The sequence below is a fragment of the Pseudopipra pipra genome, chromosome 3 (assembly GCF_036250125.1).
Source record: "Pseudopipra pipra isolate bDixPip1 chromosome 3, bDixPip1.hap1, whole genome shotgun sequence".
NCBI classification, from domain to species: Eukaryota; Metazoa; Chordata; class Aves; order Passeriformes; family Pipridae; genus Pseudopipra; species Pseudopipra pipra.
In genome coordinates, this window is record NC_087551.1 from 89,830,920 (window position 1) to 89,858,677 (window position 27,758).

The following is a 27,758-nucleotide window of genomic DNA, read 5'->3' on the forward strand; positions in this document are numbered from 1 at the left end:
TTCAGATTATTTCCTTTAATCTGATTGCATGGATATTATAAGCAGATAATAGAGCTTTTGAATCACATATATTTGATATTTCATTAGTGCTCATCCTAATGATTGTGCTATTATCGGAAAACCACAGCGACTGTGATTTGATACAACACACTTTATGTCTTCTGCATTCATACCCACAGGCACATGTGACCTTATCAAGTATAAAGCAGACATCTTTCTGTTCAATACTGACAATATATAGCAATCACATGAACTGACCTATCTAGCTATTATATAATTTTGGCCATAAAAAAAAAGGAGAAGACCAAATAAGACCTTTAATGAAATTATATTTATAATAAATGACAGATGAGAATGTCTTACACTTCTGTTTTTCCTATCTGATTTTGGTTTTCCTACCATATCTGTCATTGTGTTATCTTTGAATACTGTAAAAAAAATCATTTGTACAAACAGAATATGCATATTTCTAAGCCTTTTGGTTTGTCACCCCTCAAGACTGATTAGAACTTATATTATTCTGTTGCCTATTCTAATATTGTTTTTATGACTGAAAACATAAGTTATATGATAGCAGAGATATTACCTGTTTATTCTGTTTCAGTTTCAATATAGTCACTACTGTAAGCATAATTCAGGGCTTTTTTTACATCCTACTGTGCTGCCACAAGCTACATGTAATACATGATGTTTCCATTTGCAAAGTAAAGTAGTAACTTTCATTTTTTTTGTTTTCACGATTTCATTTTTTCAGACATAATAGAAGACCTGTTTTTCTGTAGCAGTTGTTTTGACTGTTCTATGAAAGATGGAGCACAATCAACTACTGAGATATTAGAAAAGTCACATATCTCACCATGAAAGGAAAGATAAATTAAAATATAAAATTAAACACTAAAGAACCTGTCAAGTCGCCAATAAAGATTCTGGCATGCCTAATGCCAGGTGCACTACTAAAAACAAAGAGATCTATTACAACTATAAGTCAAATGCCACCGATTTTCAATGAGTATAAAACCTGTTCTGTTTGTTTTAAGTGCATTTTGGTACTTATACATATTTTTTTGTTTTTAATTTAAACTTTTCAGTGATGCAGAAAATTGGTACTGTGAATGCCCTAAACTCTACACAGGAAAACTTTGCCAGTTTGTGACTTGTGATGAAAATCCATGTGGAAATGGTGCTACGTGTTTTCCAAAGTCCAATCGAGATGCTGTTTGCTTGTGTCCATATGGAAGGTCTGGCATCCTCTGCAGTGAAGGTAAAAACCATTTTCGTCATGCGTTGGTTGTAGTTTCTATCATTCATAGAAGCTGTGGAAAGAAACAAGTCAAATATTTTGAAGGTAAAACACTGAAAGTGACCACCTCCCCACCTATAATCACAGCCCAAAATCCAGTCACAAAGAATGACTGAGCTGATCACCTTCCCCAAGTGTTCTTTCATAAAAGTGCAGGTCAGAGAAAGGGAGACAGATAGATCAAAGAAACTGAGAGTTTACAAGCTAGGAAATACAAGGTAGTGTCTGATATTTTAGTAAATTACCTGGAGAAGAGCTGAGAGAGAGATTTGACTGAGAGATCATTTGGAGAAATTGATTTGCCCTGTAGTTTGATTTTTCCTCTACTTAGGGAAGCATTACTTAGTACATTTTGCATATAAAATCAGTTTATAAAGAATACTTTCTGGATTTTAAGAATACTACCAGGTACCAAAATTTGATTAATTTTTCCAGTCAAAAAGAGGAACAAATTAAAATTTACCAAGTGCTTTGCCATGAAGCAGGAGTCAGTATGAAGGGAAATTAATAAAGCAAAGTAAATAGGTCATTTTGACTTATCAAATGAAGGGCTTTTATTCCTTATATTATCAAATGAAGGGCTTTTATAGCTTGAGCATTGATTATAATGATTGTTCTAGGTCAGAAATTCCTATGTGTGAACATCCAAAGTATTCTTGTCCCCTAACAATCAATGTAGCAAGAAGTAATGATTGAAAAATCTACACAGAGAAAATAATCACTGGTCCTGAGCTGATTTAATGATGCATATGAAGCTCCTTTTCAAATAAATATTAAGCAATTATCAGTTTGGTTTTGTCATATCATATACATATTTAAGTCTTATTTAAAATTTTTATTCCCCAAATTTTCACTGGATGAACATTTATGTTTTATCCATGTTTTCTTCTAACCCTGATAATTAATAGTAAATAGTAAATAGAGGTAAATACATAAAGTGTGTATGATACTTTCTTGGTAATCCTTCTTAGCTTGCAGGAGCACAATACATTGGGACTTCGTATGCTGTATCTCTAGTCATACAGCCTACCTTTCTTTGTTTCTTCTCCATTCCACTGCATCCTCTTTAAAATGACACTCCAGAGCTGACTCGAGGTGCAATATTCAAGGTGTGATAATGCTACTGCTTTGTACAGTACTGTTTGACATTTTTCTCTTTTATTCTCTGCCCTTTTCTTAAACACTTCCTCCATTCTATTTCCTTTTATGAGTACACTGCTGTATTCATGAAAGCGCTTATTAAAACTCCTAACACCTCTCTCTTTGAATGCTGATGGAGAGTTCAGAGCCCACCATTTTATATTTAAGGATAGGACCGTTTCTGAAATCTACCCCAATTTGCATCTGTCAATGCTGAGTATCATCTAATGCTTTTTCTCTGTCATTGTTTAATGAGGCTCTTCTGCAACTCTTCACATTAGCTGTTTCTAAATTGAGAGACTGAATAAAAATTGAGAGCATAAATTGAAAGTACACAAATTCATTAGTTTGATTATACTACAAAGCTGAAGTCTTTGAAACCACAGAAAAAATTAATTTTATTGAATGGAAAGGGAAAACTCTGTCTGGATCACCACTGCAAGCAAGCAAAATGAGAAAGAACACTCAGCGTTGTAGGACAGAGTATAAATGTGGGCCAATAAGGCCACAACATAAGAAATTATTATTGAAATATGAAAAATTATTTTATTGAACCATGACTTAAGACTTTAGAAGGACTAGAAAAAAAATAAACTGAGTACAGACAGAGGTCTGAAAATGAGTTGCAAAAGGCCTCATTGTCACATATTCTAAAACAAAGAAAGGAGAAACAGAGACACAATGCAGTGAAGTCTGGATATATCCTTGGGGATAGTCCTAGTAGCATCAAAGTCATACTTTTGGGGAGGTATTTGAAGATAATGATAGATTGCCTAATTAAAATGGTGGAACAACTTAAATTATTTTAGAAACGGAAAGAAAATTTAATTGTTTACTATAACAAAATTAGTGTCCCGGATAATAAATTTAATAAAACTAAATGGTCCATTAAAATTAAAGCATAGACATGCACATTTTAAACAAATCATCTTCTGTTTAAGATACACAATAATATTGTCTCCACTATTCAGATTAGTAACCTCGTGCATGCTACTTTGTGTCTGAAACACTGAAGAAAAGCTGGTTTCTCCTAAATGTTTATCAAATAATAGTTGATCTGCATCAACAAGAAATGAACAGGATGTCACAGTGATTATTTGATAAATTGAATATAGCTAATATACCAAATAGAATTGCAATTTCCTGCCATCTTTGCTGTTCCTACCAATAGAGATTATTTAAAAAAGACAAAGTAAGGATAAATAAAGAGGTAGACAGAGCCAGAAATGGGCCCACTGCTACAAGTCTTCCTCATATCAGAGCTCCAATTGCCATCCATTAAGAGCTAGAAGTCAAACTAAGAAAGACATCAATCTCTACAAGTATGTAAGCAGTGATAATAAAACTATTGTCACTATTAAATGAAAGCAAAACAAAATAGAGAAAACAAACATACAAATGTCAAAAAATTTGGGGGTTTTATTTGTTATGACCAGTTAAAAATACATCATTTTATGGGAAATGTACAAAATTCAAAAAGTGAAGAAAATTATAGGGCTACCCTAAATATGACAAATGAGGCAAAAATGTAAGGAAAGAGAGTAACTTCAGTTAGACAAACCAATATAAATATGGAAAAATAGATAAGATCCAGGATTGACAAAGAATTTTCTTACATATCTGAGGCTGATGGAGCACACTACAGTGTAAGCAAGCTGGTAACAATGGCTCTGGGTTTATCTTAGTTATTTTATGCTTGTTTCAGACATCAATAAAGCTTCCTAAAAGCATGTCCATTTTTCCCAATATGTGTAGCAAAGTGCATTCTCTCTCACTACAATTTTTCCTGCTTTTATCACTAGATGACCACGTTATTTTGACTGCAAGTTGACAATTCCGCATTGAAATCTCTCTCAAGAAGCTACATAGCTAAGGCATAATGGGCCGAGAGAATGGAGGATGAAAATATAAAATAGAAGAGAGGACAGGCCATGTTGATCAGGCAGAGGACATGGCCAGACAAGCATACTGACCAGTCAACTATTCACATGTGACTGACCCTTTTTGTGTCTGTATCCCTCTATTTTTCCACACTTATTCCTCCTGAAATCACCTAATTCTCTCTAAAAAACCTCCTTAAGTCCTGTGCTATTCCAAAATGCATCCTGTGCTATTCACCTGCATCCTGTAACGGGTCCCATACCCCATGGTAGTTACACCCCTCTGTTCAAATGGTGATTGATCCAGTGTTGATTCATTGTGGTTGTGTCATACCTTGATACTGGGGCTAAGAGTCTCCTGAGACAGGTCTGGAAAGGGTCTGGACAAGGTGTTCCTTCCTCTGAATCCTTAAGTTGGGTTCCTGCCTGCCTTTGGGCTCTGTGCTCCTCTGAAATTGTGGAGATGGACCTGTGGTGGGCTGATGGTTCCTGGGATAGGACTGGGACTTGACTATTGGTTTGTGGAGTTACATGACTCCACAATTTCCAGCTTGCTGGGGGTGGGGAGATGAGGTGGAACGCACCATCTGTATGCAACACTTTGGAACAGAGATTATGTCTACATGGGCAGCTTGACTCTATCTCCCAAGTGATTTTTGCTTTTTAAGATATATAAAGGGATCTATGTCATTTAAACCGAGTCCAGTTATTGAGTTCTGTCTTTTCAGTAGATTTGTGTGAAAGCAGTCAGCATTCAAGCCCTTAGTCTGCTAAATTTCCTTTCATATTTAAATTAGTAAAAAGTTGCTTGCATTGTGTTTTTTACAGACTGTAAATCTCCTCCAGTGTTTAGTATCACAGATTTGATTAGAGTTGTTGGATTGCTACCATCTCAGTAATCAGCCTTTATTTCTTTTTTTTTTCCTATCATTTTAACACTTCCATCTGAACACAGGCTGGAGGCATTCTCTAGTTGGTACAGGAAATTGATACAGTGTGTGAAAAAAAAAAAGGCTAGTATGTCTGAAATATCTGATTGTAAGGAATTTTGATATATAAGACACAGAAATTTTAAATAGGAAATATCAGGGCATCATTGTACTGTGAAGTTGTGATGGCTTCCTAAATGCAAGTGAAGCAGAAAAGGTTCATTCACCAGGACTGGAAATGAAGACCTGGACTTCTAAACTCTTTATGTTATGTTGTTGTTAATTGTATGTTACACAAGAAACCAGACCCCTTGGGAAGCTGTTTGTCATAACATGTGGCATTTTGTTAAGCCAGGAACCAAGAGCAAGCTCTTTCTAAGCACAAATGCAAATTTAAAGGGAGAAGGATTTCAAAGGAATGTGCATTGCTAAGATGAGTAATTGTGTATGTTGCAGTGTTTTAGACCAAACTTCAGTGTTTTAGTTTCATATATATGACAACATATATGAAGCAGACCTAACTGTGACACTGCATTTGGCAAACACATCCTGAAAAGTGCCACTCACAGCACTCATTCACAGTAATCTCTAAGGATCTTCCTTGAAACATTTCTCAGCAACATTTATGGTAATGCTTCATAGTCCAAAGGATTCCAGCAGGTTTTCTCTAGGATGTATTCCCCCATGCATAAAATTCATTTCAAAGTGTTGAAGTGGAAATAGCCACTTGCTTCAGGTTCTGTAGAGCGAAAATCAGCCTGCATGAGAATTGTTTCTGTGCAGCTATGTTTGGCACAAAATGTCACCTTCAGAGCTGTTTGAGTCTAAAGACTAAATCATGCAGTTCAGTGACAGCAGATGCCCAAAGGGTATTTGGGCATCAAAAAAATCCTCAGCTAAAAAAATCTGCATTACAGGGTTTCTGGTCAGTGATAATAGACCTTGGGGAATGCTGATCAGAGTTGCTCTTCTTCCTGTTCAAGACAATTTGTTTTCTGGGTCATTTGGTTTTCAGTGGACCTTAATGTCCCCCACCTCTTCAATGTGAGGAATGTCATAAAAATTGTAAAAAACACACATAGGCACACTCACACACTATTATGTCATTGCTGTATTACCAGTTTTTCAGATTCATATTTTCATCTTTGTGCAGTGAAGTCACTTCTATTATTTCAAATTTCAGCTCTCAATCAAAGTATAACTCTGATGACTCCATGATTACTGATGCCACTGGACAAATAAAAGGAATCCACAAGTATTTATTGAGGGTGGGGAGGGGAAGGCGTACACTTCAATTACCCATTTTGTGCATCACTAACTCCTCATACAACAGTCTTCCAGACATCAAGAGTCTTTTACAACTACCTTGAACTCTCAGCTGGCACTGCAACACCCTTCAGCTCCAGCACCCCTTAGCTTTTCTTCCTTGGACTTCTCAGAGTTTCCAGTGAGAAAAGCGGGTTTGCATGGCATGGTTCCCCTGCAGCCCGTTGTTAAGACTATGGTGAGACAGTCTGTCCCTCTGCAGCCCATCAAGGTCCACAGTGGAGAAGATATCCACCTGCAGCCCATGGAGGACCCCACACTGGAGCAGGTGGATGTCCAAAGTAAGCTTTGACCCCATGGGAAACCTGCACTGTAGCAGGGTCCTGACAGGACCTGTGGACCTATGAAGAGAGAAGCCCATGGTGGAGCAGATTTGCTGGCAGGACTTGTGACCCCATGGGTGTCCCACGCTAGAGTAGTCTGTGAAGAACTGTGGCCCATGGGAAGGACTCACATTGGACAAATTCATGAAGGACTGTCTCCCATGAGAGGGTCCTTGTGCTGGAGCAGGGGAAGAGAGCGAAGAGTCCTTTCACTGACGAAGAAGGAATAGCAGAGACCTCATCGTAACCCCCATTCCCCATCATCCTGTTCCCAGTGGTGGGGTAGGAGTTAGAGAATGCAGAAGGGAATTTAAGTCCAGGAAGAAGGGAAAGGAGGAGACAAATGTTTTAAGAACTTGTTTTATTTCTCATTACCCTACTCTCATTTGATTTATAACTTTTCCCCAAGTCAAGCCTGTTTTGCCAATGACAGTAACTGGTGAATGGTCTCTCCCCATCCTTATCCCAATCCATGAGTTTTTCATTATATTTTTTCTGTCCATCTGAGGAGGGGAATGATACAGCTGCTTTGGCATCCACCTAGAGTCAATCCACCATAGCTTGGAAGACTGTAAAACACAGCGTCTGGTGATAAATCTCATTCCTTTTTTGATATTGTCTTTGCAAATACGTTGTCTTTGCAACAACCCTGTGCATGGCTTGGGGAAAATTGGCTTGAGACCTACTCAGCCAAAAGGAATCCAGGGGTGCTGCTCTACAGTCAGCTGAATATGATCCATCAGTGTGTCCAGGTGGCCAAGAAGGACAATAACATCCTAGCCTGTATCAATAATAGTGTGGCCAACAGGCCAGTGATTGTCCCACTGTACTCAGCACTGGGAGGCCATACTTGAAGTACTGTGTTCAATTTTGGACCCCACACTTCAAAAATGACATTGAGGTGCTGGAATGTGTTCAAAGAAAGGCATAGAAGCTGGGGAAGGGTCTGAAAAACATGTCCTATGAGGAACATCTGAGGGAACTGCAGTTGTTTAGTCTGGAGAAGAGAAGACTCAAGTGAAACATCATTGCTCTCTACACCTATTTGAAACAAGGTTGTAGTGAGGTGAGGGTTGGTCTCTTCTGCCATATCTCAAGTGAAAGGACAAGAGGAAATGACCACCATGGGGGGTTCAGATTAGATATTAGGAAAAAAAATTCACTCAGAGAGTGGTCAGGTATTGAAATAAATTGCCCAGGGAGATGGTGGAGTCACCGTCTCTGGCAGTGTTCAAGAGGTATTTGGATGTGGCACTTGGGGATATGGTGATTATGGTGGTGCTGGATGATCAGTTGGACTGGATGATCGTGAAGGTCTTTTCCAACACTCATGATTCTTTAATTCTGTGAGTCTATGAAACATGTGAGCAGGTCTTCAGGAGAACTACTCATCCCACAGTGAATATGGCTGCTGATCCTGGAGCCAGACACTGAGCTGTGTTCGCAATTAGTCAGTGTTAATATAAAAGAAGTGTTTTATCTGATTGCAATTCTCTAGCCTGAAGTCTTCATCTCTTTCTATTCCTTTAATCTGTCTTGTTTTTTGCAAAGTATTGTAAAGCTGTGGTTCAAGATGTATTGGCAGTGAATGCTGAAAGAACATTAACTCATAACAGAAAATTCAAAGAAAATGAAACCATTATTCTTTTTTAGCTTTGTCACTTTCTTCTCTTTGCTAAGATTTTTTTCAAACTGAAGTTGATTTTTTTTTTTAACTCCCATTTTTTTGCTCACCTCTGATAAGATGTAAAATGCTAAGGAATTAAGTAGTTGGCTATATTAATATATTTATATAGTGGGATAATTTGTCATTATTTGTTTGTGAGGCAATGGAACATATCATATCATGTGTTATTACTTGTTCAGTACTGGGAATGCACAAAAGCACAATGATGAATGACATAGAACTGACGGAGAGATACAGGACAAGAGCAAGGACAAAAAGTTGATAAAAGACTTCACTACTCTGTCAGAGCAGTGTGTGTTTTAGGTACGGTGTTAATATGGAGTCTGTTTTTACAAGGCTCATCATCAGAGACATTGAGACACATCTTTGTTCTTTACCACTTCAGACTGCACTCTAAGAGGAAGGGCAGAATTCAGCTTGACTGGTGTCTAGACAGGAAAAGAAAAACAATCCAGTGGGGTTAGCTGTGCCCTCTGCTATTTCAGCCAGTGGCAAATATTTTACAAAAATGTTTAAAAGGACTATGTTTCAAGAAAAAGATTATGCAATTTTCTGCACAGTCTTGGCTCCATAGCTTTATAACAAAAAGATAGAGAATAAAAGGAAAACATGGAGCTGTCTTACTTCACACAATGTTACCAATCACTGTATTTTTCACGCAGGGTTATTATTATGTGTTTTTCAATTTCCAAGTTAAAAATATGCAAGAGTGTGGTCATTGCATGAAAGGAATCTCAAAGACAATATTTTACACTGATGCACATTTACTGATGACCTTTCACTTTTTTATGTGATTGAATAAAAATCTATTCATAAATAACTCAGTGTAGAGAAGAAACGTGATTAAAAATGTGGTATAAAATCTATATACAACAGTCCAGAAACAGATAAACTATGGAATATCTGTCAAGCTAGATAGATTGAATTAGGCAGAAATTTAAGCTTTTTACTCAGTATTAATTAACATTTCTAAATACATTTTACTCTCCAGAGACGAGGATAGGGAGGACTATTTGCAAACACTTACTGCATCTGCCTACCTGATAAGGACAGGGTAGTTAATTAGATACTGCATCTGACTTCTACTAGGTATAAGAAACTTCTTCAACATGATGGAGAAAACCGTGAAGTAAACCAAAATAAGGTGTAATGGTTTTCATAAAAAATGCCTGTGGGACTCCTATTGCCCTAAACAGTGTTTCTTCCTGTGGTGACCACATGCCTAATGAAGGTATAGCTCCATACGGTGCTCATCCACCATTTCAGGTAGCATCCAGGCACAGTGCATGCACAGGGAATGACCAGAGCAGAAGGAAGCAGGGCTGGGGTATGACAGTTGATTAACAAGTTCAGGTAGCCAACACTAAATAAGGACAATCCAACTAGGGAATTTTTTTAATTCCCTAAACTTGTTGGTGGGTGTGAGTTGCTCCTCTGGAGATGCATGCCCTTCTTCCTGCCAGTCTCCTGATAACCACTGTTATGTAAATCTCTGTGTGCCCAGATATTAAGTTTAGCCCACTACTAGTGATATACTGGATTTACTATTGTTTTTGCTTGGATAATTGTACCCCTGATTTGCATTACTTACTATTTTGTTATCCTCAAATAAGTTGTTGATCCCAAAAACTATTGACTGGTGGTGTCCACTACCAGGTATGGAACCTAGAGCATGGCAGGGATGTCTTAAGCCCCTAAAATGATGAATATATTATGGAATGTACTTCATGGCCCTAACCAAATGCACAGTTAAAGCTGGATGAAAAGACCATAAAGAGCTGAGAGGAGATGCTCAAGTAGTCAAAGATGGACATCACTCAGGAAAATTGCTTCTTGTTAGATGGTTTGAAAATGGCTGTGCTCTGGTACCCAGGAGCAAAGAATGATTCGTGACTATCCTCTAATCTGGAGTTCAGAGATCTACACTCAGTTCTTTAACACGCACCAGGCTTTGTGCACAATTTTGTGAAAATAATTAGGTTTCCACGATCCCTAGGTTCACATTCTTTAAAATCAGGAAAAAAAAAAATTTGTTTCCTTGATTTTACAAAGAACGAGTTCAGAATTTCGCAATCATTTAGCTTTTATGGCAATGAAGACCAGAGACAAAGAACATGCAGAGTGGGAAGTGGTTTGCAGGATACAGAGCAGGTAGGCTTTGTCCTATCCATCTTTAGAAGACTGAAATACATTACTCTTACTTACAACCCAATGATGCCTTTTTATTTGGTGTGGTGAAATAAGGATTTTAGAATACTGTTCACCTGACCTGTATAAGGTAGTTGTTTTATGTGAAAGACACTGCATCCTAAATGTGCCTAATTTTTCTACTGATATAAGTGCAACATTGGGTGGTCAGCTGTTACATAGACATCGATGTCACAGCTCATATAATCATAGAATCATAAAATGGTTTGGCTTGGAAGAAACCCTAAAGATCATCTTGTTCCAAATCCCTGCCATGGGTAGGAACATCTTTCACTAGACCAGGTTACTCGGAGCCCCATCCAGCCTTAAACACCTCCAAGGATGGGGAGTCCACAATATCTCTGGGCAACCTGTTCCAGTGCCTCACCACCCTTACATTAAAGAATTTCTTCCTAATATCTAATCTAAACCTTCCCTCCTTCAGTTTAAGGCCATTCGCTCTTGTTCTTGTCCTATCCCAACAGGCCCTGTTCACAGAACAGTCCCTCTCCAGCCTTATCGTAGAACCCCCTTTGGGTACTGGAAGGTGGTATAAGATATCCATGGATCCTTTTCCTTTCTAGACTGAACAGCCCCAACTCTCTCAGCCTGTCTTCATAGGAGAGATGTTCAAGCCTTGTGACCAACTTAGTGGCCCTCCTCTGGACTTGTTCCAACAGGTCCATGGCTTTCTTACATTGGAAGCTCTTCATCAGTGTTCAATCCATCTTTAGAGGGAATGCCAAAAGGAGCAAGTAGAAAGGAAAAAAATAACTCCCCAGTTAGAAAGCTCCAAGGAAACTGCTGAAACAATGACATACTTCACGCTGGGAAAAAAGTGTTTATGTTGGGAATAACTCATCAGGAATAGACTCTTCAGTGATCTCTGTCAGAGAACCAAATTACCTGGCTCTGTGGAGGTACATGATAGAATTTGCCTTTTCTGTTGTAAAGCAAAGCAGGAAAAGACCATAAATCCAAAGGTCTGCTTTATTTTAAAATCTTCTTGTCTCTTAAGTATTTTGTGGTTTATTATATAGATGGAAAGAAAGAAACAAAAGGGGAGAAAAAAGGAAAGGAAAAAGGAAGAATACTTTGCATTAAAGGAGCTGCCTTTGTGTCATAGCTTCCTGAGAAACAAAAAATGCAGAACTTGAGCCTATTTTAGTCATGTTCAAGTAAGCTGAGGGAATATGGGTGGACTGAAACAATCACCAAATTTAAATATGAGGAGTTGTGTTTTTCCAACACAAAGGTCTGAGACTTGAGATTATGTTCAGTCAGACTTGGCTGAGAACAAACTCATTGCCAGTTTTCTTCTAATTAGGACAAAATCATTGTTTCATATGGAAATTTCCTGGCTCACATTTAAGATCACAGAGCAAGACATAATGTGTCACAAGTGTGAAGTAGTGCTTAATAAATGGGACAGTACACTCTGTATTGCTGCAGACTCCAAGTCTGTGCTAGAAAAGGTTTGTAGAAAAGGTTTGTCATGCCTATGTCTGCACCTTTTCTCCAATGCAAGTATCAGGTACTAAGGCAATGTCTGCAACTTCAGTACCAATATGGCAGGTTTTCCATGTGTGAGAAACTAGATTATTATATTAATTATTGGCTTGGACCAACTCAAGTGTGTCTGGCAGGGGTGGGGCGGGGGGAAAGGGACAGGTCAAATTTTACAAAGGTGAGGCAATGCCCTATCCCATACCTCAGCCCCTGTGAGCCTCCTGGGGCAACCTCTGGGCAGCTGTCAGTCAGAGGCAGCCCAGGAGCACTGCCCACACTACACCCCAGAGCCCCAGAATGGACAGTGGGATGAAAGTCCCACCTGGGAAAGGTGGCCACAGGGGGCCAGAGCAGATAAAACTGAAGACGTGTGGTCTCCACATGTTTGAACACTTCATCTTCTAGCCTCCTACAGCTGGATCTATGCAAGATGTAGGGATAGTGGCTATATTTGTCTTTTACTCTCTCTTTCTTTACTTCTTCTCCTGATTTCCTTTCTTAATATTTTGGGTATCTTGAGACTGGATGGGCTGGATTTTACAAAGTTGTATATGTTAGCATATGCTAAGTCAATTCTTTGTGAAATGCTTTATTTTGGTTGAATGTTACCCTTTAAACTTTAGTCAAGTACTCTTATTTTCTAATGTTTAGCAGTAAAAGTACCCTCTGAGAAAATGTGTTCAGCTTTTCTCATATGCACTCTCTCTTAAGGTGTTTAAAAGAGCTGAAGGCTCTTCTAATATGTCCGGAGGGTGGATACTGTTGGAGCTTTTATATTTTTAAAGTAAAACCCCTTCAGTGAGCTTGTAGCTCAGGGCCTGGTGTCTTACACTAGGTTGCAAATTTAGAGATAGATTCCACAAACTAGAGACGGTGATAAAATTTTCACAATTATATGTTATTGTTTCTCCCACACTGTATTCAAAGCCAGATGCTTAAAGGTTAATGTAGATTTACTTGGGGAGTATTGATGATGATTATAATACTTTACTCGCATTTACCAATCTGGTTTGTACGTGGTATAGCTCTGTATGCCTTCCTCCCCCAGTCTCTCTTATTGCTTTCATCAATAAAGCTGTACCCAGTCACATTTGGTGCTCAGGCTGGTTAGACGTAACTGCTCAAATTTTAAACGTACTCCAGTACCCAGTCTTTTAAGATTAAGCTTTATTCAGCTTTCTTCCTCTCTCTCCTGTTTTAACTAAACCATGTAGTCAATATGAGCATTACATGATCTCTGCTTTCAGCATCAACTACAGGAATTGGCTACTGGATTCCAGTAAGAAATCCTTGAGGCAGTGGGGGGGCTTAGTAGCAGTGCTCTATTGTCTTTTCACCAATACAGACGTGTATAGACTTGATTTTGTTTGTAATTCACGTAGGTCCTATTCACTGTGCTGCAAATTCATCCTTATATGGCTTCTTTTCATTATTTCCTCTACCTGTGAAGAATTATTACTCCATAACCTCTTCAGCACGTCCTTGTACACACTTTCAGTCAGATGCCTGTCAGAGATGGCATTTCTTTTAAGAGGAGAATTTCTTTGTGTGTTTTCTCTCTCCGAGTTTTGAGTCAATGTTACAGTGTACAAATTGTTACAAATAGAGTAACAATGTTACCTAGAATCCAGGAGATGGCAGTAGTTGCCAATAATTCATTTGAAAAATAAGTCTATTTACAAAAGCTGAAAAATAAAGACATTTACCCTCACAGGAAAGCCAAACTGTATCTGCATGTGCGTAAAACATTGCAACATAACGAATAATTAATTTTATTTATGAGTTCTTAAGTTCTAAACCGGGCTAGGAAATAGAGCTTGCAAATACATATGTTAAAGAATTTGCCCTAACACAGAATTTATTTTTTTTTTAAATTCAGCTATTAATATTACTCAACCAAGTTTCAGTGGCACAGATGTCTTCGGCTATACCTCATTCCTAGCTTATTCTACAATCCCAAATATCACCTTCTACTATGAATTTCGCTTGAAATTTCAGTTGGCAAACCACGACTCAGCTTTACAAGATAACCTGATTTTTTTCACTGGACAGAAGGGCCAAGGTAAGCTTTATTTGTATTACCTATCCTTATATGCTTGCAAATACTCATTAAACAAGTTGGATAAAAATATATACAGGTTTTTCTTGATTCTTTTTAGGATATAATTTCATTAGGGGGATAATAATCCCTTCAATACTTTATTGTTTTGTAAAGACACAGTAATTCAATCATGTTGTATAAATGTTTCTTTTCATTATGGAGAAATATAACAGCTTCCAGTAATTAAAGTTAACAGTTAATTTGACACTTGAGGTAGCATATTTCTGAACAGAAGAAACGGAAAACAAAGACAAAGTTCTCTCTTGTCAGTCATACACATAAATTTCACTATTGATCACATATATTCAGTGTGTAATTTTGAGATGCTGCCTCAAATCTTCTTCCACCGATGCTTACTTCATTGGAAAATCAATCTGTCCATCCAACATGCCACAGCCATCCTGCCGTGTGTCTCGACCTGCCACAGGGGCAGCCATGAATTGCTGCTGTTGTCACAGTGGTTCCACTTCCAAGACACACAGGACTCAACACTGAAACCCAACCTTGTGGCAGCTAGCTTTGGACTCTGTGTTACTCATGTCAAACAAGAGATTCTAACCCCTGAGATGACTCAATGCAAGTTAACCCAAGGTAGCTATGAGTAAGTTGTGCCACAGTCTGTATAGCAAAGCATTCAACTTGATCTGATTAACACAGCTGAGAAGCACGTTATATAAATCTACTTACAGCATTTGTACTAAGATTTTAGCAATACTTAAGGTATCTCTTCACAGCACCACTCTGTGGCAGGCTGCATGGCATTAGAATTGCAATGGGCTAAAATAGAAATACTACTTGTGTTCTGTCCATCTTAGCATTACTCCACAAAGAAGCTATAATATGGATGAAAGTTGAAAAACACATAATGAAAATTTAATGCAGATGTAAAGTAGTCAGAGTAGAGACTACTTTATTCTTCATAGATCATAAGAAGCAAGTAATTTATTTTTACCTTGTTTCTGCAATTGGAATGTGACCTAACTTTTGGGTTTGGAATTGTCTGTTGGGTTGTTGAAGTCTAGGAGGGAGTTTTGGTGATGTGTCTTTACGTCTAAACCCAACACAGTGATGGAGAGTGATTTAGGTAAGTAAATATAAGTCTCTACTACAATAGTAGATGCTTTACCATATCTAAAACATCACATGAGTTTGGCAGATATGGTCCATGAGTTACAGAAACCCAATGCTTATGCTGAAGAGTACCAGAAAATTAATACTTCAGGAGGATGAAAGAGGGGAGAATTTATTATTATTAGCAGTTTTAAGATACTGAGCTCCCAAAATGCATCATTAAAAATCAATTTGTGGGAGGCATGATGCAGTGACATATATGTCTAAAAAAACAACTGCAGTACATCACATCAGAAGGATACAGAGTATTCTCCATTGCTATGTTAGTACATATGATATTTTCTTAGGTCTTGCTTTCTGTTAAATTTCATTGCTTAAGTTCCTGCACCCTCTGGGGCTTCTTCCCCTTTCTCCCTGTGGCAGACTTCCAAGAATCAGACTGTTAGTTTATTGCTATGCAAACTAAAACTTGTTAGCTTAGAACAGCTCAGCAGTTTACTCATCTGTGATATAATTCAGTCTGCTACTTTTCATTTGCAAAGATTCTGTCAAATTTAGCTAGTGCAGCTCAGCCAATCAACTGTACTTCAGTGTGCCATGACACCCTGGTACAGAACATTTACTCAATTTATCAGGTTGATCACCCAAATTAGCCTAACTTAAATACGTACTAAACCACTGTGAGTGTACTTAAACTCAAAACTCAACTCTGCCTCTGTCTCTGTGTGAATCAGATTTTGCTGAGTTTTCTGCCAAACTTCAGCAAAACATGGTCAGACATGTAATCCTGCTAACTGTACTACATTCACACTATTTTAACTACATCCAGGTCGAACGCTCCGTATGCCACATTTTATCCCTGGGAGAGTCACCACTCACTCCCAGGCAGCTTTTCCTTTCGCTTATCGGTGTGGACAGAGGAAATATTGTCGTTCTTTTTTCAGTAGCTGAGTAGAAATGGTGTGTAGAGTTGAAGTTACCTAAAAGATTTCCATCTAGTCTTTCAGAAAACAGTGTTCAGAAGCCGGTGTCCCCATCATTAAATTTTTATAAGAATAGTACACAGCTCTGATGTAATACAAACACAAAGGAATCTTTAGAACATTCTTTTCAACAACAAGAATGAACCATCACATTCAGACATGTTTCAGCAACCTTGGGAACTGAATTTCAATCACCTGTTTGAAACATTTCCAATTGTAGGAAATGTAACCAAACAAAAATTGTACCAATTAATTCATTGCCTTTGCTCCAGATAGAGAAAATGCAAATATGAAATGCAGAACACCAGTGGTGCAAAATAACCTGGTTTTTTCTATTACATTAATCAAAAGAGAACAAAAAAAATTTGCTGCAGTAAAATTTGTCTCAAAAAGGTCTGCCTGCAGGGTGTATGCTGTACTCTCCAAGTGATTGTGGAGTGTAGGTCTTGCAATAATATTTAGCTGACCTGAGTTTTAAAAAAGAATCTTACCAGCGTCATTTTTATTAATGAGAATTACTAGCATTCCAGGCTTATTATGCAGTTGTCAGGCAGAAATCTGGCTTTTTGTTCCTTTGTATATAGTTTGTGTGTGTGTGGGAACATTGCAGTGTGATAATAATGCATTTCTGCATCCTCTTGTCAAATGAGGGCAACACTTAGCAAAGAGAAAACAATGAGGCACCTGATAAAATGCTGTTGGTAAATTGCTGTTTTCTCCTTAGTTTAAATGGCTGGGGAGATTGAGCACCCTACATTTTAATTACCAGAAAGCAGTTTCTTACCAAGTGAACTTCACTTGCTTCACCAAGAGCAGATGCAGTAGTTCTAACAATTTACTGAGTATCAAGCAATAACACTCTCACCAGGAGGAGTGTGAGGGTTTTTGTAGCCTATGATCTTGCTATAAGGAGCTATTTTTAATATTTCATTTACTTTTTTCACCTTTCTCCATTTCATCCCATTTCTTGTAGTTAGCATTCTCTTGTTGCACCCTACCTGATTCCCCTCCACTGTTGTCTCTGCCCAAACCACGGGCATCGATGTCATGGCTAACCTCCTGTGAGTTGCTATCAAATTCTGTTCCAATACATAGTTAAAGTTAAAAACTGTTTAATTTATGCAGACTCTTAACATTATATTATTCTGCCCCAACTCTGGCAGTATTCAAGGCCAGGTTGGATAAGGCCTTGAACAACTTGATCTAGTGGAAGGTGTCACTGACCATGACAGGGAGGAAAGGGACTAGATGATATTCTAGGTTCCTTCTGACCACTTAGCAGGGTATGATTCTATGACTATCTTCACCACATCATTTTTGTAGAGTCTTGACACTGTTGCATTTCTTTGATTTCCAAAAAAGCATTTTAAAAATCCAGAGAGCATTTTAAATAATGGTTTGTCTTTACTGTGCTTCCCCTCGTTTTGCAGGTCAAATCATGTAAGTACTTGTAGACATTGCTGAAAATAGAAACTTTAGTAATGATTTTTTAAAAAGAATTGTTATTTTCAATTTGGAAATCCTTCACTGGTAACGTGCCAGTGGAACTGAAAGTAATGGAATTTCATCCAGTCATGAACAAACCATTGTAATAAAGAATGAATAGTTTGTGTTCTATATAACTCAGTGTAACTGCCCACTTTCTACAGAGGCAGTGTATTCACAGTCCTTGAGATAAGATTTTCTTTTTCAATATATTCCTGTTGTATCAAAATGCTGTATAGAAAAAAAAAACTTCTGTATAGAAAAATCACTCCCTGCCCCCCACATTGCTAATGCAGCATGTTCATTTATAGAATATGAGATAAGGGGAATATGGCAGTTCTGGCTGTGAAACAGCAGTATGCAGAACTTCAGTGGGAGGGCAATATAGGTATCATTGTTTCTTGGGGTAAAGCCTGTTTTATCTTTTGCAAATGAAGCAAATTTCCCATGCATTTGAGGCAGAGGCATCAAGACACATTTGAAATGAGGGTCACCATATGATTCTGGAAGAACAAATAGAAAGAGACCTTCCCAGAAACAAATACAAAATGAGATAGCCTTATGAAAACAGAAGAAAATATCAAATAAAGCACAGTGTGCAGGCATGAAATTGAGCACTGAATTGCTCGAATTCACATGAGACTTCTAAAAATAAATAGATGGCTTTGAATTTCAATTCAGGACATCCTAATGCAAGAGTGAGTACATTCTTCTCCACCATTTTTTGTATCCTGGTTCTTTTACTGTACAAAGTGTATATGTAAAAGGGTGGGAAGAAGAAACAAATTGATCATGTTTTCTCTAAACATTCTTGCCTGCATGAGAGATTGAATTCTCTTCAAAGATGCCAGTGTAAAAACGTGTTTACTTGGACAACAAGGAACAGGTCCAAGACTTGAATTCTTACTCATAGGCTTTAAGTCAGACTTAAAATCCTTCAAATGAGATTTTATAGTATGGTGACTGAAAAACACGAACTGCAATTATATTCATATATCATATAAATACAAAGAAATTAAATTATTTATTTCAAATTTGAAAATTAATGGGTTCTAACCTGAAAGTTAGAAAGGCTTTAGAGAATTAAAGCATATGGTTGTTCTGACCAGAGAAATACCAGTAATGAACAATCTAGAGCCACCCTAATCTGGGGCAGGTACAATAAAGTCTCCAGGTGCTATTGAGTCAAGGGCAGCAGAAGGAGCTTGATAGAAGTTGCTAGAGCTTCTTCAGGCACATGTCCCTGCTACTCCCCTTGCCTCACAGCAGCAGGTGTCTGCAAGATTTGAAGCTGTTAAAGTACCTAACATGAAAGCTGGAAGCATACTGGAATAGGATTAAGTCAAGGCCTGTTCTCACATGCAACTTGAAATTTCAATTTTTTTTTTTTTAGATTTTGGAAAAAAGTTGAGAATTTATTCATGTTCCATGGGGAGGGAACAGCAATGACTTCTAAATCCACCACGGTCAACAGGTTTTGTGAACATCACTAACAACTGCAGTGTGAAAAAGATCTTCCTTTAAAAAGCCTATAAATGCTTAAAATCCCTGCAGTTTCTATTTTAAATCCACAAAAATACTGGAAATAGCATTACAAGTTAGGCAGAGATTATTAGAAATACTTAAGAAGCTTAAGACCTTCCTGGCTAAAATATTCTAAACTGCTACCTTTTCAGTGGATTTGGAGAATATTTTATGTACTGGTATTTACTAAATCCTGGAATAAGTAGTTATTATTTTTTTGTGTTTTCAGGTCTGAATGGAGATGATTTCTTGGAGTTAGGCCTCCGTAATGGGAGAGTGGTATATAGCTACAATCTAGGTTCTGGCACAGCAACGATCATCAGCAAGGCACTTGATCTGACACTCCATATTCATGTCATCCATCTTGGCAGAAATCTCCAAAAAGGCTGGCTGAAGGTAACAAAGTAATTCCTTTAGAAGGAAAATGTTCTCTGTATTTTTTCACATTTCATATGGAAAGATTAAAAATTATTTCTGTGTTTCTCTGTAAAGCTGGGAGGACTATCTTCCTTAGGAGTTCCTAAATAAGGCAAATTCCTTTGTTGTAACAAATATAAATGTCTCATTGAAAGGTGGATGATCAGAAGAATAAAACTGTCACTTCTCCTGGGAGGCTGGTTGGACTCAATGTCTTCAGTCAGTTTTATTTAGGAGGTTATCGCGAGTATACTCCAGAACTCCTACCAAAGGGACCCAGATTTAAGAATGGCTTTCAAGGTAAAGATTACACCATTTTCAATTCCTTTTAAAACACGCATTAGATTGTTTCAGTTGCCAATGAAAGAAAGGCATAAAATCTTTGTCTTATCAGGGAACAAATTGGGTTTGTTGAATTTCCTTGGCTGAAATTCCTGTGGTTTTTTCATTGTTTCACCATGATAGCCTAAGAAATACGATGCAAAAAGAGGCTTTACTAAATATTTTTAATACTTTCTGTTTCTGCTAAGAATGGAAGTTCTCCATTATATAAACTCTTCTTATGTGTCTCCATTCTACAACATCTTTTCAAAAGGACTTCGTTTCCCTGTGGTAGTTTAGATTCTTCTCCCACTGTGACTAGCAGTGCTAGTTTGGGTAATAGCTTTCATGCTGTAACCTTCTTTCTGATAGGACATCATGAAATCTGATTTCTTTTCCAAACATTATGGTCTAGGTCTCCAGACAGGACCTAAGTAATTCCTCTTGGGAATATTTATCTAGCAGATACTAATTTCTGCCTCAAAACTAATATTTGAAGCTTTGTATAAATCTGAATTCAACTCCTACCAAATCAGCAATGAAGCAAAGGATTTGCTTGTGACACTTTATTTGCATTCCTTATTCCCTTAGAAACAATGTGCTTGATATTTGTGAGGTAAACTTGGATTTATTTTAAGGACTGGAAAGCCTTTCAAGTGAAAAGAAAACATTTTGCAATAGTAAAACAAAGTCTGAGTTCTCAGTTATAAAACTGGGGGCACGTTATCAAAGACAAGCATAGCAATAAAATTCACTTTCATATGCTACTACACCCTATCTGCACTAAGACCATGTAACTGCCTGTTTTCCAGCCATCACCTTACTTCTTCTTCTTGCACAGAAATTTCCTCAAAATTGATTTCATATCCTATGGTCAACTATTCACTCAGAAAGTCATATTAACTAATATCTCATCTGTCTCTGTCTTTTCGGGAGGTATGGATTGTATAGTTATACTTATCCTAGCCTCTTAACAGCTTGCAAATTGGCATATCATAAAACCTAATGTCTGTTTAAGTATTTTAGTTGGGTCAATATTTGTGAAGCACTTCTGGCTTTACTTATGGACATGTTAATGTCAGGGGTGACCAACAGGAATCTCTGGTGCTTCACTTTAGCCATAACCTTTTGAAACTGTTGCAACTGTATTTTAATGGCTGAATTTCTACAAATGCAGTATGAATAATCTTTCAAAACAAAAAAGAAAATCAAAGTTCATGCACTGTTAGTTACCGTACTAGTTATTGATTTTTCTTACTCTTTAAAAAGAAGTATTTAGTACAAAATTTTGTCAATCATGTAGCACATAAACAATTTACTCTTTGCCCCTGACATTCAGAATAGTAAACCTCCTTAGCTCTTCTTCAGAGTGGGAACTGCAATACCAACAACATAAAAGGAAATTCTGAACTATTTTACTTCAGTCAATTTGCAGCTGTAGGGAACTCACAGAAAAACTCTGGAAGTGACAGTCAAGATAAATTTATCTAGCACATAGTTGATTAAACCACTCAGACTTTTGGAAACTGCTGTTGGCTGCCTTTAAAGACATGATTTATTAAAACCATTTTGCTTCTAATACCAGAGTGTACCTCTCCTTTTGTAAGCAATCACTATTGGATGAAGAAACATTGAGGCCAGCCTTACTGCTGCAGACTAAATGACCCCAGTGCAATAATTTAGAATTTTTACTCTGTACAGCTACTGTTTCAGACCATTTCCTCCCTTACTGGTATGCCTTTAGTAGTTTTTCAAGTAATTTCCATGGAGTAGGAGGAAACTGAAAATAACTCTAATAAGCTGTAATTTAATAATCAAAAGTTGGGGAATTTTAAATTTAGAAAATTTGGAGATCAGCACCTATAGACTCTTTTGAAAGGCTTATTAACATTTGATGGTACCATAAGCAATTTACAAAACTTCTTTCAGCCCCTGAGAGAAGCTGAAGAAACTAGTAAAGGTAGAGCTCAGATGAAGGAGCCAAGTTCATGTGGAGTTTGAGGCTCTCTGTGCTTCATCTGAATTTGAGGCTCCTCATGGGTTTACAAGAGCCTTTTGTAATGGGATGGTAGGATGGTTTACTTAAATGCTTGGCTCTTTTTTCGTTTCCTATAACAGTGTAATTAAGGGACCTTTGAGAGTTTTCTGAGATGTGTAACAGAGCACACTGCAGCTGCTCTAAAAAGCCAAATGTGGGTTTTAGGTAGTTGCAAATCTTGCGGCCAAAGAGACTCAGCCTGCTGATTATGAGCAATCTGAAGTGGGAGTATAAAACCAACCACCTTGTGTTCAAAGGTCTGCACAACTCAACATGATGACTCACACAAAGTGAGACAGATAAGTATTTGAAAAAAGATGGAAGTTACAGCTGAATTTCCAAACCTCCCCTCCCATCTCTGAGAGAGGCATAAAGAAATCTGGTGTCAGGAAGAGTTCTGATGTTTCATGCTCTGTGTTACCATGACAGCAGGATGTAGTCTCCAGCCATGGATGTAATTGATGGAGAGCCAGGGCTTGCATACAGAAATAAGTGAGGAGCAGAGAGAGGAGCAACTGGTTGTTCCCATGGTCCTGTTTGTAAGCAGGATGAAGTATAGCTATGGAACTAATCTGTTCTTTGACAGCAAATACTATTAAATGGAGGAGTAAATAGGCAAAAGAAGCTGTTATCATAAAGCTGAACTGCTGAAGAACCTCTTTCGTGCTGACTGAGCCATCTCTTCATATTTTGCAAAAGAAGTAAATAAAATTCCAGGTGCTCCAGTACTTTTATTTAAGAGAAAGTAAACCCAGAACACAGATGAGTTCCATATAGCTAAAAATGTAGCCTTTTGGTCAAAGTTTAAATTCATGATAAAGTAGAATATATTGCAAGCCTGCCAGAGTAAAGACTACTTATCTTTATATTCCTGCATTGCAGATGTCACAGAAGGAAAGTGAGTTCTGAACTAGCTTTTATTCAGTCTTACGTCTTCCATCACAGTTTGGTATGATGCATAGAGGCCCTTGGGTGTTCCAGTCACAGCTCAGAGCAGTCCTGAGAGTCACTGTGGGGGCCATCTTCTCTTTTAGACAAACACCCCACTCACAACCAATCAAGAAAAACAGGGGAAAAACAAAGCATTTTAGGATAGGTAGAATTTTAGACATCTGTAAATTCAGTATGGCATTCAGATAGAAAAGATTTTATCCATGTATCTATTTCTGTCAGTTCTCTTACTTCATTTTTAGTACGTAATCTTGAAAATACTTGCTTTGTGCATTTTTTTGTCAAATTAGTGCCAAGTGTTTACAAGCAGTAAGGGAAGCTAGTGAGAAATTTTGGAAAAAATTCTTTGAACTATAAAGATATATCAGAAAAAAAAAAAAAGAAAAAGTAAAGCTGAGTAATGAATTCATATTTCTTATGATAATCTCTGAAGTTTCCTTAATCCATTCCTGGTGGCTCTTTAGTGTTTTGTGAGCTCTGCTTAACTGGGCTGAAAGCTATAAAATAAATTAAAAGTAAAAAAAGTCTTTGCAGGAAGCTCCAAGTGTGGTCTAAGTAGTCCCAAGACAAAAGATTACAAACAAAAAGGTAGTGTATAGTGTCTGAGTGCACTGTCTTGATGTCTGATTTCAGTTTAATTGCATAAAACTCTGATCTTCAGAATCTCACTAAGTTTAACTCACAAACTCAGAAGCTTGAGTTCCTCTCACAAACTTGGCTCTGTCAGAAAACCTCTCCATTATTCAGAATAGTTGGCAGCCTCTCATTAAAAGGGGCCCAGAACTGGCAGAGCAAAGGGAATTCAGGTCAGAGAGAAGGTCAGCTGATCCCTCTGCAGAAGGTTGTATAGTGTTTGCTACAACAGGCTCAAATTCCTGCTCTGACTCCTTCATCTGCATCCCCGTGACTAAGAATCAGAAAAAAATAGGGAAATTAAATAAAAGTTTCTGTTGAACTTACAAAGCTGGGCCAAAATACTCTTGTACCTACTACTTGCTTTGTTCCAGTGCTCAAGAGCTGCTTCTAACCTAGATGGCACAGTCAGACTGTGGTTGGTACAGATAAATTAGTCATCAACACAAATGCCAGTTTATTTTCCATGATGATCTTAGCAGTCCTTGGGGACTCACTGTGCTTTCCATTGTTTACACAGAGCTCTGGGCTGCTTTTTCTTAGCACTTCAGCAAGACTCAGGAGAACAGAACATGCTTTATCTGCTACTGATAAACAGATGAAACATTAGTTAGGATTTACCAAGCATAAGGTGGCCTAAAAACCAACCCTGTAAACAGGAAAGAACAATAGTACAAAGATTGCAAATAATCATCAAATTAAGCTATTTTTATATTGTTTATTATGAGTTTCTGAATAACCAGTTATATATCAATATAGACAGAACTATGAAACGTGTGTAATATGGAAAAGCCTGTCTAAGAAAGCTATTTTTAATAACATTGTTCTAACTGTGGTTAAATTAGTGATCTTGCTATAGATATTACTTATTCAAAGTATATGACTATAAAAAATCCTATTGGATATTCATTGGGTCTTTCAGGTGCAAGTCTTTTTCTTATGTGATTTCAGTGAATCAGGCAAAAACTCACATTAAGTGATGTTTTAAAAAACAGTGTAACAGTTACTTGCAATCTCCATATCATATCCTTTCCTTGATTTTAATATTAAGCAGAGAGACTCCGGCATGCACTGCTGAAAAGCTACTATTCTCAAGCTTTCAGACTCTGTGGGAATTCACTATATCTCAGCTAAATTGTATAAATCAGATTTAGAAGGGTATGAACATTTCCAAATACATTACTGTACTAGTTTAACTTAAGTGGTTTAAAACCTGATTTTTAGTTTTTCTATATATATTTATGTATATATCTGGGTAGCATCTCTAAAGTGCTTAGGGCTACCTTTAAATGTGACTTTACATCACTTGGATGCTTGCGTATATTTTGTAAAGTTACTTAGGATTTGATCCAAAAAGATATACTATATGGCATCAACTTCGGTTTTGCAGGATATAAATTAGCACATGGATCCATAAATATGATTCAGAAATACTGATGAATTAAGTTAGGCTAACTATTCTGTGACACCACTAGGAGAGCAGACTCTCCACTGTCCTGTTGTTTGGTTTGGTTTGACTTCCTATGTCTGTTTTAAACTTCATTGATTTCTTTCTTTCTTTTTTTAAGGTTGCATTTTTGATGTTCAAGTTCGTACAAGCATCAATCAAGGGTTTAAATCACCAGGCACTCCAGAAGGACACCCCAATTCTGGTCGCAATGTTGGACAATGTAAAGATTCCCCATGCAGTTTAATAAAATGCAGAAATGGTGGGAAGTGCATAGAAAGGGGCTCTACTGTTTAGTAAGTATATATATACATATATATTAGAGTACAGCATAGACTGATCTCTAGACTAATAACTATGGTAATTTAGTGTATTGATAATAGAAGGAGACTAATAGAAAGGGAGAGAAAGAAAGAGAGAAAGAAAGAGAAAGAGAGAGAGAGAAAGAGAGAGAAAAAAAGAAAGAGAAAGAGAGAGAAAGAGAGAAGGAAAGAGAAAGAGAGAAAAAGAGGTGGGCTGGTTCTGCTCCACTGAAGTGACTGGCATTCAGACTTACTATGAACTGCATTGGTAGAACTAGGTGTGACAGTTTTTTAAAACAAATGAGCAGTCAAGGTAGCAGAGAAGAAATAGCGAAGAGGAGAGCTTGACTGTCCTAATGTTTGAATGTGGTTGATGAGGCAAAAATAGGTGACTTCTGTTCCCTGGAAATCAGTATTTTCACATAAGAACCCCCTTTCTGGAGTAGACCACTGACTGGCCAACATCAGAAATTTCTGAGACAGTTTAAACCTGTAGGAGCTTCAAACATTGTTTGAACTACGTAATTTCATCAGACAAGCTGTTCATATGGCTGACCTATGGAATAATATGTGGTAGCAACGACAGCTCACCCAGAAGACAAGTCTGTGGTCTTTCCTGCCTTGTCACTAAATGTAGATGGATCTAAGTGCCCAAGGTGTAAGGCATGGTAAAGAATGAAGTACATTTGCAGTTCCAAATTGTTGTTGTGTGTCAACACTTCCATTGTAATAAATCTTGTTTTCAAACACTTTGTAACACAGGTGTAAAACCTTTGCTGACGAGCCATTTTTTATTTTAAAAGTATCTGCCAAGATCAATCATACTTGCTTCCCTTCCTGTGCTTTCACATGTGTTCATTTATTTACATACATTTGCAAGATCTTTTTAGAAAGAGAAAAGTGCTGATTTAAAACTTCTGAAGACACTGACTGAAAACACTGCAGATAACAAGACAGATGAGGATGAAAAAACAGGCTTCACACTGTGGAGGCTCTGTGCATGATGCTGCTTAAAACAACAAAGACCTGTCCTTCTGTGTGCTACAAAAAAAAGTTTGCATACCTGTCAAGCTAAAAATAATCTACTTGACTCTGTATTGGAGAGAGAATTATATGGTAATTGGTTTTGCTGTCGTGACAAAAATCTTCACCTGTAAGAGAACCAGTACAAAACTAGTGCTTCTAAAGCAAGTAAGGCTGTACTGAAATTTGGAAAACTGACCCTGAGATTCAGCATACAGTTCCCTCCCCATTCCCCTTATGAGTATATTTATATTCTCTTAAATACAGTAATGAAGGAAATGCTTTGAAAGATATAATTTGGGACTCCTTTCCAATTTTTGCACTGCAGTATGTCCCAACTGTTGCATTTTGCACGATCCTTCCAGAGTTAAACCCTTACATTTAGAGTCTTCGATTTTTCTAAGAATAAGAAAGGATAATAGCCCTCTTTACACTTATGACCATATTAGAGGAGATACAAAACTAAAATTTCAAGAGAAAAATAAGTATCATAAATATCAGCTGAAGTATGACACTTCCATTCACCCACCTAAATCCTTGCTGCAGCAATTTACCCAGCCATGCTAAGACACCTTAATGTCTATAAGGGACACAGAACCACCAGCAGCAGCATCTAGAGCACATTTGGAAAGCAGGTGGCAGGTTAGAGTGGCAGCTGGTGACATGAAAATATTGCAAGTTTGATATTATAGGCAAAGTTCTTTTTCATCATTATAGTTTAATAATTTGCATTACAGATCAGTTTAGGGATTGTTCTAAAATTTGTGGTTATTGGGGGGTTGTAATTTGTCTTTTCTAGGTTTTTTTTGTTTGTATTTAACTTGTAGTGACCTACTATTGAATTATATTTCTGTCTTCATATTTCAGACATCTAGGCCTTCACATACTATGTGTATGTGCACGCACATATCAGTAATGGTCACCTTTTCCTCTCACAAAAAAAAAGTGAAACTTTGCCAAAGAGGTGTGGATGTAACTTACATATAATTTCTATCAATGCATAGTAGCTGTCAATACCATCTCACATTTTCTCAGAGGGAACTTCCTTCTCTTCTAAAATCATCGGTGTTCCTTTGAAGAGCAGAGTCCTTGAGGGAACTGGATTTGCATTCAAATATTTTTCTTCTCCTGAAATGAGATCTCTCCAGAGGTTTTTGTTGCTGTTTTGAGCTATTTTTATG

General features: G+C 37.4%; 1 protein-coding gene and 1 long non-coding RNA gene across 2 annotated transcripts in view; one reads left to right on the plus strand and one right to left on the minus strand.

The window, feature by feature from the left end:
• On the minus strand, positions 1-27,683 carry LOC135411981 (uncharacterized). The gene is made up of 2 exons (XR_010429416.1): positions 27,559-27,683; positions 1-1,313 (listed from the first exon to the last, which is right to left on the minus strand). It is a non-coding gene; the product is annotated as an uncharacterized LOC135411981 (long non-coding RNA).
• Positions 1-27,758, plus strand: part of EYS (eyes shut homolog) — an 863,631-nt gene that overhangs the window by 806,382 nt on the left and 29,491 nt on the right. The window contains exons 42-46 of the mRNA XM_064650232.1: positions 1,089-1,261; positions 14,161-14,343; positions 19,675-19,841; positions 20,018-20,162; positions 25,374-25,548. Coding sequence (XP_064506302.1) covers positions 1,089-1,261; positions 14,161-14,343; positions 19,675-19,841; positions 20,018-20,162; positions 25,374-25,548 — 843 coding nt within the window. The remainder of the gene's footprint in view (positions 1-1,088; positions 1,262-14,160; positions 14,344-19,674; positions 19,842-20,017; positions 20,163-25,373; positions 25,549-27,758) is intronic.